Below are 13442 nucleotides of genomic sequence, written 5' to 3'. Positions count from 1 at the left end.
CAGCTGGTCTGATATTCCGTAGGCTCTTACTTTGTTTATCAGGCGACAGTGCGGAACTGTATCGAACGCCTTCCGGAAGTCAAGGAAGGTATTTGGAGACAGACTGAGAGGACATTCCATTTCTGAAATCTTTAAGGAATACAATATTCCGAGCCCCACAGTGTCAAGATTGTGCCGAGAATACCAAATTTCAGGCATTACCTCTCACCACGGGCAATTCAGTGGCCAACGGCCTTCATTTAACTACCGAGAGCACCAGCGTTTGTGTAGATTTGTCAGTGCTAACAGACGAGCACCATTGCATGATATAACCACAGAAATTAGTGTGGGACGTAGGCCGAACGTATCCGTTAAGACAGTGCGGCGCAATTTGGAGTTAGTGGGATATGGCAGCAGACGATCGATGAGATTGCCTTTGCTAACAGCAGGAAATCGCCTGCAGCGCCTCTCCTGGGTTCGTGACGATGTCAGTGAACAGTAGACGACTGGAAAACCGTAGCCTGATCAAGTGATATGGTTCAAATGGCTCTGAGCACTAGGGGACTTAACTTCTGAGGTCATCAGTCCCCTAGAACTCAGAACTACTTAAACCTAACTAACCTAAGGACATCACACACATCCATGCCCGAGGCAGGAATCGAACCTGCGACCGTAGCGGTCGCGCGGTTCCAGACTGTAGCACCTAGAGCCGCTCGGCCACTCTGGCCGGCCTGATCAGGTGAGTCGCGAATTAGATTCGTAAGAGCTTATGGTAGGATTCGAGTACGGCGCAGACCCCAAGATGGCAAAGGCCCAAGTTGTCAACGAGGCACTATGCAATTGATGTTCGTACGGTAATGGTGTGAGCTATGTTTATATGAAATGGATTCGGTCTTCTGATCCACCTGAACCGATCATTGACTGGAAATGGCTATGTTCAGCTACTTGGAGACCATTTGCAGCTATTCATTGACTCAATGTTCCCAAAACAACGTTCGAATTTTTATGGATTACAGTGCGTCATGTCACCGGACCACAATTGTTCGCGATTGGTTTGTAGAACATTCTGGATTGTTTGAGCGAATAATGTGGCCACCCAGAGGGGCCGACGTGAATGCCATCGCTCCTTTATCGATCATAGTCGAGAGGTCAGTTCTTGCACAAAATCCTGCACCAGTAACACTTTCGCAATTATGGACGGCTATAGCGGCAGGTGTCTCAGTATATCTGCAAAGGACTTAAGCACTCCGACTTCAGGCCACAAGTGGCCTATTGGGACCATCCGACCGCCATGTCATCCTTAGCTGAGGATGTAGATAGGAGGGGTGTGTGGGCAATACACCGCTCTCCCGGTCGTTATGATGGTTTTCTTTGACCGGAGCCGCTACTATTTGGTCGAGTAACTCCTCAATTGGAATCACGAGGCTGAGTGCAGCCCGAAAAGTGGCAACAGCACATCGTGGCCCGGATGGTCACCCATCCAAGTGCCGGCCACGCCCGACAGCGCTTAACTTCGGTGATCTGACTGGAACTGGTGTATTCACTGCGGAAAAGCCGTTGCCTTGCAAACGACGACTTATTGAATCCTTGCCACGTCATGTTGTTGCACAACGCTGGGCAAAAGGAGGTCCGGAATGGTATTAGAAGGTATCCGACGACTTTTGTCTCGTCAGCGTATGTCAGAATGGCTCTGAGCACTATGCGACGTAACTTCTGAGGTCATCAGTCGCCTAGAACTTAGAACTAATTAAACCTGACTAACCTAAGGACATCACACACATCCATGCCCGAGGCAGGATTCGAACCTGCGACCGTAGCTGTCCCGCGGTTCCGGACTGAGCGCCTAGAACCGCTAGACCACCGCGGCCGGCAGTGTATGTCAGAAAAAAAGAAGTGTTTACTCCACAAACGGATGTTGCACCTAATTATTTGCCCCCTAGGTGGATGCTCTCCAGAACGCACTTTAAAACTATGTTCGTATCCTATCGTTAGTCAAACTAAAACACATGTTTTTGGACAGCTCGTCTTCACGTTGTGAGTGGGCTACGCCACTTTGTTTTGCCTCCTCTAGTGGCGCAGGGGATTCGACGTGTACCAGTGATGCAGACATGTTTCTGCAAACCAAAATAAATTTATTATGTAAATAATTATTTCGAGATGATGATTAAAACTTCATTATCAGTCCTTGTAGGACTAGTTACACTTCCACTTTGATTCCTTGCGACCTTTGCAGTGTTGCAACTGAAAGGTCCAGCGGTGTACGTGTACATCCCTTTCTTTTCGCTGGATTATTTGCAATGGCGCAGCGGACACGCGGCAGCGCAGCTACAGAAGTTGTCAACGCAGTTTGGGCGCCGCTGCCCACGCGGCGTTGCCTGGCAGCAGCTGCACCGGCTGCGACAATTGCCGCACGCGCCGCGCCGGCTGCCGGTAATGCAGGATAATGGCGAGCGGCCGCACGACCGCAGATCCCGGGCGCCGCCATTAAACCTATTAGCAATTAGATAACGCCGCAGCGCGGCCGCCGTGCGGTCTTACGCGAACCATTACGCCAGCCAAATTATGGGCCGTGCCGAGCCGCGCAGCGCCACGCCGGCCAGTGGCCGTTGGCCGCAGCCGCAGAGCCGTCCCTGTCCGTCCGGCCGGGCGCACAGCGGCGCACTAGGAAGTGGTGTCGCTTACCGCGGCTATACGGGCCCGGCTTAACTGCCTTCCGCAGATGCCGCCTACGGAATGCTCGTAAAGCTGCGAGCTCCGCTTCACGTCTTAACTCTGCGGCTTGCTCGAACGACAGCCACACTGCGTTACATCGAAGCGGATCCACAATCAGGTGAACCAACACTGCCGAGATGTAACGATTTTCGCGAGATGTCCCGTTTTTCATGGTTGTAATGACACGTGAATAGGCAAGTGTCGCTGTGACAACCCTACTTCAATTTATTTGTCTTTTGATTTAAAACATATTTTCATGTTAAAATTCACTCAGACTCTTTCACCTACTGTAGCCTTACCCTATCCCGTATTTATTAATTAAGTTATCGACTAAACACCAAGCCCCTGCAAATGGGTGAGGAAGACGGACACCTACGCATCAAGCGACAGAATATCAACAGATGTGTCACTCTTTCACTATCTGATGGGGTAAACGTGTTAGGACATTCATCATTTCCTTAATCTCAGTCACCACTATCGCGACAACGCTACGATCACTGTAACACCGTGTTTCTAAGAGGTGACGAAAACTTCCATTGATGTAGACGAGACAAAAGATGAAATTAAAAATAAAATTTTGTGATGAAGGGTGCAAGGATTATTCGTGGCTTATCAAAGGTAAAGATGAAAATCACGCTCGCCGTACTCGTGCTTATACACTGAAGCGCAAACAGAGATTTGTAAACAGGCGAGCACGGCACTGCGGTCGGCAAGTGAGTTTGACCGTGGCGTTATAGTCGGAGCACGAGCGATGGGACTCAGCGTCCCCGAGGTAGCGATAATGTGGGGAGTTTCCCGTACGACCATTTCACGAGTGTACCCTGCATATCAGGAATCCGGTAAAACATCAAATCTCCGACATCGCTGCGGCCGGAAAAATATCGTGCAAGAATAGGACCAACGACGACTAAAGAGAATCGATCAACGTGACGGAAGTGAAACCCTTCCGCAAATTGCTGCAGATTTGAGTGCTGGGTCATCAACAAGAGTCAGCGTGCAAATCATTCAACTAAATATCATCGATATGGGCTTCCGGAGACGAAGGCCCACTCGTGTGTCCTTGATGACTGCACGACACAAAGCTTTATGCATCGCCTGGGCCCGTCAACACAGACATTGGACTGTTGATGACCGGAAGCATGATGCGTGGTCGGACGAGTTTCGTTTCAAATAGTATTGAGCGGATGGACGTGTACGGATATGGAGACGACCTCATGAATCCATGGACCCTGCATGTCAGCTATTCAAGCTGACGGAGGCTCTGAATCGGTGTGGGGCGTGTGCTGTTAGGGTGCTATGGACCCCTGATACGTCTAGATACGTCTCTGACATGTGACACGTGCGTAAGCATCCTGTCTGATCACCTGAATCCGTTAATGGCCATTCTGCATTCCGACGGACTTTGGCAATTCCTGGAGGACAAAGCGACATGCCACACGTCCAGAATTGCTACAGAGTGGCCCCAGGAACACCCTTCTGAGTTTAAACACTTCCGCTGGCCACCGAACTCCCCTGACATGAACTTTATTGTGCATGTCTGGGGTGCATTGCAACGTGCTATTCAGAAGAGATCTCCAACCCCTCGTACTCTTACAGATTTATGGACAGCCCTGCTGGATTCATGGTGTTATTTCCCTCTAGCACTACTTCTGACATTAGTCGAGTCCAAGCCACGTCGTGTTGTGGCGCTTCTGCGTGCTCGCGGGAACCCTACATGATATTAAGCAGATGTACCAGTTTCTTTGTCTCTTCAGTGTATTTTAGTGTCTGATGGAGGTGAAACAGGCGTGAAACAACACAAAAGCATTGGAGCACACAGAAATCCCCTCTTTCTTCAGTTCAGAAGTGTCACGTTCGCAAAAAATCTGGACTTTGTTTAGAAAAAATCCTGGCAAAATTAATCTGTTCCCGGCGACTGCGCGCACTTTGATCGAAGCACAAAAATAGGCTCGTATTAATTTTTGTAAGAAAATATTTAAAAAATGCGACACTCATAAGGACTGCTTCCATTGGCACCAGATTATACTATACGCTACTGAGATGTTGTAGTGTTAGTGATTCACTCGTCACGGTCATCGTCGATCTCATGGTGCTCAGGACTCCTATCTGTGCACCCTTTCGCAGGCAATAACTCTGCTGAGTTCAAATATGAACAATGTTTGCAGCGTTCGTTCTAGACTGCAAGTATGCTTCACCGATAAGTAAGTATATCTGTTGAATTGAACAGCTTCAACTATTTGAACTGGTTCCAGAAAGCTGGATGGACCTATCGTCGGATTGCTGCATGTGTTGATCATGTTGTATCGGTAGTGCGTCGTGGTTTCCACTGTGATCTGTGGAACATATCCACCCCTATAGATCAGACTGGGAACGTCGGCGTAATACAGACGCACGTCAGAATCGACTCATTGTGTGAGAGGTGCTGGCCGACGGAATTTCATCCAGGGATGAAATCCGGGCGGATGTTGGAGCTGCGTCATCATGGACCATTAAGAACCGCCTGCGTGTAGCATGATAAAGCTCAAGTGAGTCACAGGAGATGGAACTTCAGATATATTAGTACGAGCCGGAAACTAAGCAGCAAGAAACTGTTTTGGTATTCCTGGACGAATCGTAACGAAAAAATATGGTTCGTCAGCGAAGCACTTCAAAGAAAGTATATCTTCGGTTATACTAGAGACATCACCAACTTTGCTTTAGAGTGTCAACGAACAGTTAATGTTAAATACAAAACAAAACATTATTTACGCCAAGTCATCTCTGGTCTTACGAAAACAACCAAAACGTTGCATCAGCATTCATCACAATCATTTGACGGAGAAAAGATCGAATTAATACGTCAATGAGAGTATCCACCTGTTTTACAGCCGAATGATTTCTTACGTGGGCAGCTATTTTAATTATTTTGAGATGTTGCTGAACCCTTCCAAAACTATATTTTTGACTTACGAATATCAGAGTGGAAAAAAAATGTTTCCAGAAGTGTTTCGAACACGTGGAGAAGTGTAAACTTTTTAAGGTGTAATGTTTTGAAACAAAATATTACGATTCCAACCCAAAAGAATTTTTTAACTTAAAAAGCCAGCTGTCGTAAAGTGTGTTCCAAAATCTCTGAGTCAAAATTACATAGAAAGCTGACGATCCCAAACACGGCGATGTACAAAACTTAAAGTAAGAGTGATTTTTAATACCAAGTAACATAGCTCGAAGCTTGTATCTTACACAGAAAAAACTGCTACAATATAATACAGAAGGTAATTGATAGTAACAGGCAACGAGATGAACAGAGATTTCACAGTTCATGGTGCTACGTTACTTGTCAGTGACACAACATGTGAAAGTTAGTTTCGTCCTTACGTTTTGCACTGTAAGAAATCACTGACTGCAGATGAATATTTCAGGCAGTACGAGTTCTTCAGCTGGCATGCGTATGAGACAGTTATTTAGTGAAGCATAAATGACGCGGAAGTCTGATTAATAAGGCATAAGATAAGACTAGGTGTGCCTGAAAAAATTTGAACATCTCTGTGGAGAATGCTTGTCGATACTCACTGATTAGCTTCCAGACAGGGATAACAAATGCAGGGAGAACCAGAATCCCACCGACTAGACTTTGTGGATTATTCAGGGATAATTTCTAATTATTTAGCATAAGGAATCCGTGATCCCCAGTGGGTCATAAGAAGAGTAGCAAAGTAGATATAATTTCTTCGGTTTTTGTAGCTCAGCTAGTTTTGTGCTGTGAAAATACCTTCACAAAAGTGAAAAAGCCTCAAATACGTAATCAACACAAAACACAGAATTGTGCAGCAACCCTCAAACGAAACCCAAACAGTCATAGCACAGTGTTCTGGCCATCGTTGTGGTTACGACTCGACATAAGAGTCGCTCAGCCACTCTCACCTTAGCATTCAGTGAACTCGTACACGACGTGCACACTGACCAGCTGTAAACATACTCGGCCTACTGCATATCACTGTTGATGTACAGCTAACGCCACATTAAAAACAAACACAAGACAGAGATGAGCAGTACTGAGTGCAAGCTTGAGGTTGAAGAATACAGTGTACATCATTGCTGTGAACAGAAAGTATCGAGAGTGATGGACCAGGCATGTTTCAAACCAAGACACACAGCGTATATCGTCAACACTTGCCCTGTGGTGCAGATTTTTCAGTATAATACAAAAGTAAGGGGGGTAAGAAATCAACGAAATGCAATTAGTCTGCAACGGGCCACTGGAGATGAAGTGTACGCGATGGCAAAATACTCAAAAGTATCCCAGAGAAAACTTGTAATTTCGTCGGTGGAAGTTCATATTGTATTTGTTATCCTAATCTGGAAGCTATAGGACCAATGACCTCTGTGTTTAGTCTCCTCCCCCAAATCAACCAACCAGCCATCTGGAAGCTAATTTCTGAATCTCAACTTGCATTTTTCAGAAAGACTTTCAGCATTTTTCAGGCACAGATTTCCGTGTTATCTTACATCATATTCAAGTGCCTTCCACATCACTTTCGTGGTAGTAAATCTACGTTTTTTCAAGACTTCGTATTGCTCTAATGTTCACCTTCGTCCATTGATGTGCTTTTTTATGATCTTCTTGGTAACCCATGCGTTTTTTAGTAATTCATAAGAAACAACGAGTAGAAAAAAAATCGTTCCAATCGCTTTTTCTCCAGGCATTAACCTTTAGAATGGATACATTGCTGCATGTTTTCGAAGCAGTTCTGGAGACATTTTTTTCTACTCTGATGTTCGTACATGCGTGGTCTGAAAGATGTGTATACCGGTTAATATTGGCTTTTCACCACTCTGGAATGAAACGTTTCCCTCTTGCGATGTCCTGCAACAGCACCCTCAGAGTGGGGATGCTGGTCGGCTGGTAGAGCTCACCTGAGGTAGTCGCGGCGGCACAGGATGAGGTCGGCCTTGGTGTAGAGCGTGGAGCCCACCTCCCCCAGGCGGCAGTCGCAGCATCCGCACTTGAGGCAGTCCTCGTGCCAGAACAGGTCCAGCGCCTTCAGCAGGTACCTGCAACCATATCAGAGATGCTGAAAACAGCGGAAACCCTTGCAAATACCACCATCAACATTTACACTAACGGAAAAAATCACAACAACAAAAAATAATTAATGCAGAGTAATGAAATTTAGGGAAAACATTTGTCTACGTAACATTTGTGAATGTGTAACATTGCAGAACCACAGGTTAATGTAAGCGTGCAAATGAGAAATTCTGGTACATTAATAATCACTATAACCGCCAGAATGTTGAATTAATTCATGGAAACGTGCATGCGTTGTGTTGTACAGGTGCTGGACGTAAGTTTATGGGATCGAGTTCCTTGCCTGTTGCACTTGGTCCGTCTCCATTGGAGACAGATCTGGTGATCGAGAAGACCAACGCAACATGTCGACACATTGTACAACATGTTGGATTACAACAGCGGTGAGTGAGCGTGCATTATCCTGTTGGAAAGCACCCCCTGGAAAGCTGTTCATGAATGGAAACAAAACAAGTCGAATCACTAGACTGATGTACAAATTTGCAGTGAGGGCGCTTGTAAAAACCACGACACTGCACCTGCTGACATACGAAATCAAACCCCAGACCATAACTCCAGCTCTTGGTTTAGTGTGTCTAACACGCAGACAGGTTGGTTGCATGCCCTCAACTGGCCTCCTCCTAACCAACAAATTGTCATCACTGGCACCGAGGGACAACCAGCTTCAATCAGAAAACACAACAGAGCCCCACACTGCCCTCCAATCCAATGACACTTCCTTGACACCAATGAAGTTGCAAATGGCGGTGGTTTGGGGTCAGTGGAATGCACGCTACAGGACGTCGGCCTCGAAGCTGTCCTCGAAGTAACCGATTTGTAACTGCTCGATGTGTCACTGTGGAGCCAATGCTGCTCATATTGATGCTGCAGATGTAGCACGACGCACCAGAGCCATATACCAAACACGACGGTCTTCGCTCTCGGTAGTGCCACGTGGTCGTCCGGAGCTCGGTCTTCCTGTTGCCATACATTCCCGTGGTCAGCGCTGCCAGCTATCATATAAGGTGGCTATATTCCTGCCAAGTCTTTCTGCAATATCACATAAGGAACATCCAGCTTCTCGTAGCCCTTTTACACGACCTCGTTAAAACTCAGTGAAGTGTCGATAGCGGCGTCTTTGTCGCCTTAAAGGATTCTTGACTTACAACGTCCAATCACAAATGTAACTAACGCTCACGACCTTTCAACGTGTATTCAAAGCAAACCTGACTTACATCCTCATAGTGCCGTTACTAGCGCCGCTCTTATGCGATTGGCGTAAAACTTGAATAGACATCATCCTGCAGACGTAGAAACATGTCTACCAATTTTTGTTTATGTCGCACAACACCTTTTTGTTATTGCGATTTTTTTCCGTCAGTGTATTTTCAGCTATGAACCCCCAGAAGCTCAATCCCACACTGCATTCAGAAAGACCTAACGAAATATGAGCCAACTATACTGTAATGATGTGCAAGTAAGAAGGTGAGAGGATGCCTTCTGCTCAGAGAGGATTCCCGGTAACTGGCCGCAGTGTAGTGAGCGCCACATCGGGCAATTGTTTCTGCTTCTGACTCAATCCTAGACAAATTTATATGCTGGAAAAACTGTCGGAGGACCATCGCATTTATTAACGTAAACTTTGTCGTGTTAGCTTTATGCCAATCATAATCAGAACTACGGTGGCTGAGAACCTTAACACTGTGTAAACTAAAATGAAAATCAACCCTATATATTCTACGCACACGCTTCAGGCAGACACGCCAGATGATGTTACAGAATGGAGCGTCAGCTGACACACTAATCCTCTGCATCGACCAACCTTCGGCCTAGTTAAGTGCACACCAATATAAGGCAAGATAGTGAAACATTGTGTTACTTTTTGTTCAAGTATCCACATATTTTTCGATGTAGGTCACTTTTAAGGACAAATCATAATGTCCAGTGTTAATATTCCATCGCTGAAGGACTGCACAAAATATTTTTCATCTATTGTCTTAATCACGTTATTATTAGACTGAAAATGTTCTTTTTACCGTCCCTTTTTCCTTAACTAAAGCGATCGATAAAGTCTTTCGCTGCTGCTCTAATATTTACATACTCTTACTTCCTGTTACTCTCCTGGCTCCACAGACCGCAGTCGGTTTTGGCCTTGTCAGGCAGCCTCCTCCACGAAGTTCTGCCCTTGGAATCGCCATCTCTTGTTCCGAATATCTTAAGAACTAGGTCACTTTGTCTTTTTTTCGCCGGCCGCGGTGGTCTAGCGGTTAAGGCGCTCAGTCCGGAACCGCGCGACTGCTACGGTCGCAGGTTCGAATCCTGCCTCGGGCATGGATGTGTGTGATGTCCTTAGGTTAGTTAGGTTTAAGTAGTTCTAAGTTCTAGGGGACTGATGACCACAGATGTTAAGTCCCATAGTGCTCAGAGCCATTTGAACCATTTTTTTTTTTGTCTTTTCGTCTTATTTTCTGTCTTCCTAATGATCTTCGTCCTTAACGTCTCTTCTCTGACCCATCCCTCAGTCTTGATCCCTCCTCTCACTATAGCCGTGGACAGTGCTTTTCAGTTCCCTTGTCTTAGCTTCCGCAAAAACATCTGGTTCATTATACACCTCCATGAGCTCGCTGCTCCTTCTTCCCCGCCATTTCTCCTCTCTCACAAATTGGATCAAATATCCTCCGCAGGATATTACTTTCTGAAACCTTTATTTTCCTCTCTGTGTACTTATCTATTCACCATATTTCTGCCCCATATAGTAATACAGGTCTGATTACACTTTTATGTATCCTTCTTTTGTTTCCTCTTGAAAACATTCTGGATGACAGTGATTTGTTCAGTGGATATGACGCTCTGTATGTCGCTTTAATTCTGACTTCTATTCCTTGTCTCCCATCGTTTCTGTAGTTTACCACAACCCTCAGACATTTAGACTCTTCTGCTTCTTCAAACATGTGGTTATCAGTCAGCATGAGTTCCTGTTTTTTGACTTGTAATTTCTTTCTATCCTCATCAATTTCGTTTTTTGTCATCTACATTTCCAGCAATTATTATTATTTCATCTACAAATGCCAGTATATCCACGCTAATTTCCTTTTCTGCTTCGCTTGCTGCATCTTGTGTTTTCTGTATTATTAAGATGAACAAAAGCGTTTATATTCCAGCTCATCACCTCACTCTTGTTTTGGTTTCAAAAGTCATCCCTTTCGAGCCTTCCAGTGCAACTTTTACAAGATTTGCAATCTGTTTTGGTATTCCAAACATCTGTATTTCTTCCACAATTTTGCTCTGGTTATGCTATCATGGGCTTTCTTAAAATCAGCAGACAGTATACCATTGTTTTGTTGTATTCTCAGTAATATGATATAGATTCTTTCAGTTTGAATACCTAATCAGAGGTGGATTGATTCTTCATAAATCCCGCTTTCTTCTCATATATTAACTCTTTTAAAAATGGTTCCAATCTTTCCTGGAGAATCTTGGCGAACACTTTGTAGGCTGGGATGATTAATGAGTGCCCTATGATTTCTACATTCTTATCGCCCTTTTTATAGAGCGGTACTATGATCGCTTCTTTCCATTCGGCTAGCGTCCTTTCGACGTTTCAGAAGTTCGTCACGAGTTTGTGTATTCGATCCACAATTTTATCTCCTCCCCTTTTAAAGAGTCCAGCTGTTATCCCATCTCTAATATATACACTGAGGAAACAGTAAAGCAATTGGAAATGAACTTACAGAATTATCAAGTTTTAATGTCGAACAGTTGAGGTGGACTGCAGAGAGCTACCTATGACCTACACAAAATGCATCAGACTTATAACATGTCCATATCAATACAAAATGCGTAAGGTATGGCTGTCTGTGGGAAAAACTAATAAGGACAAAAATAATAATAGAAAACAAGATCATAAAGTAAGCAGATACAGTTACATTTTTTGGGACCATTCTAAAGTAGAGAGGAAACCTAGACAAAAAATACAAAATTGAGAAGTTTAATTGCCTCAACGATAATAATTATAAGACATCTCCAAAACAAGATATGAACAGAAACTTCCATAAATTTCATACCTATGTTGGCGCTCACGGTGTTACGTGAGAGTGAATCTTGAGTAATGAAAAATAAAGATAAAATACGATTACAGGCAAAGAAATGGAATGCCTCAGGAACACATCAGCATACACAAAGTTAGATTATAAAAGAAATACAAATATTTTGAAGGAAACGAAAATATTTAATAAAAGCGAAAAGGTTGAAGAAAACAGGCAAAAATGGATATCCCACGGGTTGTGAATGGAGAAGTCATGATTACCGCTATGTTTTTGGCAATATATTGGGCAAGATGAAAAAGCAGCAAAAAGATGGAAGGATAAAATCTGGCTGCAACAGGTGTAACAAGGCTTCAGGCATGACAGATCTCTTTCTTTCCACGTCAGGACCAGGTAGAATTCACAGGATGTCAAATATAGGTAATAGTTTAAACGCCACAACAAACAGCAGATAAAATCACTCGGCTACCTCACTACCAACAAATGTATGTCGGCACATGAATCCTCCTAATGTAAGACGACACTTTTTTCATTATTCATCCATTTGGTCCACAAGACTTGTTTAGTGTTCTCCAGGTTTTGTTTCCCTCCTTATAGAGTTCCCAGAAAACAATAGTTATATCCTGCACCAAAGGTACAATTAAATTCCCTTATTTTGGAGCAGGCGAGTGGGTATGATGTCCTATTGTGTTTGCTATTTCTATCACGCAGAAACGAAATAGCATACAAATTTCATATATTATCTTTGAAATGGCAAAAACACTGCTGAGTTATTTTCTCGACTTAGCCTTTGATCAATAGTGAATAAGAAATTTGCCTTCGTTAAATTGTCATGTAAATTCACTATACTCTTTCATCTCGTCATGTATTTCATACATTTTAAACACCGATCGTCCAGCATAATACTGTGCACTTTTTTCGTGTTTTCACCAATGAATTCAGTGTGGAAACGCCCTTCATGTGGATCATCTTCGAAAAATGTAATGCCAGTTTTTAGATTCAGTCACTCATTTCTTAGCTATGATGTGCTCCTGTTATTATAAAGTCTCTCCGCTCTACAGTTCAGAGTAAAGTGCGTTTCATTACAAGGTTGGCTATTATACGGAGCAAACTCAAATAATGAGTTACATCTATATTATCCCTTACCCAGTACCGAATGTGTCAGGTCTTCTGGTGTCTATAAGTCCTCGTATAAGCTAAAACTGGAGAAAAACACAAAAAAATTGTGGCAAGTAAAAGCGGTAGCAAGCAAGGGAAAACAAAATGCAAACAGAGCTTTGAATGGTTAACACATCAATTAGCCCTTCCCTTCTAGCCATGAATTTAAATCGCATCCCGCGGCACTTCTTTATTTATGAAACTAGGTCGTTTAACATCCATGATCAAAACGTTTTTGGGAAAATATCTGAACGAATATCTCACAGTCAGTGACGAAAGCGTTAATGGGAATACTGTTGAACGTAAATAGGTCACACACGGTACATTTCAGTAGAATTTGTTTCTTCCTTTCACACACACTTTTTCGTACCGAATACTACACTTGAATACTTTTTCAGTTTTCTGTTTATTAAGTGGATCATCATCCATGTCTTTGTTAACGAAGATAGCTGTCGTTCTTCATTTTCGAAATGTGTGGTTACATATTTGTTCTAAGTTAAAGT

General features: G+C 43.8%; 1 protein-coding gene and 1 pseudogene across 1 annotated transcript in view; both read right to left on the bottom strand.

Moving 5' to 3' along the window:
* The window catches only part of LOC126475279 (LIM domain only protein 3-like), a 343614-nt gene that overhangs the window by 83496 nt on the left and 246676 nt on the right, over nucleotides 1-13442 (bottom strand). Inside the window, exon 3 of the mRNA XM_050103035.1 lies at nucleotides 7588-7725. Within this exon, the coding sequence (XP_049958992.1) occupies nucleotides 7588-7725 (138 nt within the window). The remainder of the gene's footprint in view (nucleotides 1-7587; nucleotides 7726-13442) is intronic.
* On the bottom strand, nucleotides 1424-1541 carry LOC126475706 (5S ribosomal RNA; annotated as a pseudogene).

Source organism: Schistocerca serialis, chromosome 4, assembly GCF_023864345.2.
Source record: "Schistocerca serialis cubense isolate TAMUIC-IGC-003099 chromosome 4, iqSchSeri2.2, whole genome shotgun sequence".
Taxonomy (NCBI): domain Eukaryota; kingdom Metazoa; phylum Arthropoda; class Insecta; order Orthoptera; family Acrididae; genus Schistocerca; species Schistocerca serialis.
Note: the sequence above shows the minus strand (reverse complement) of the source record. Positions and strands in the feature narration are given on the sequence as shown.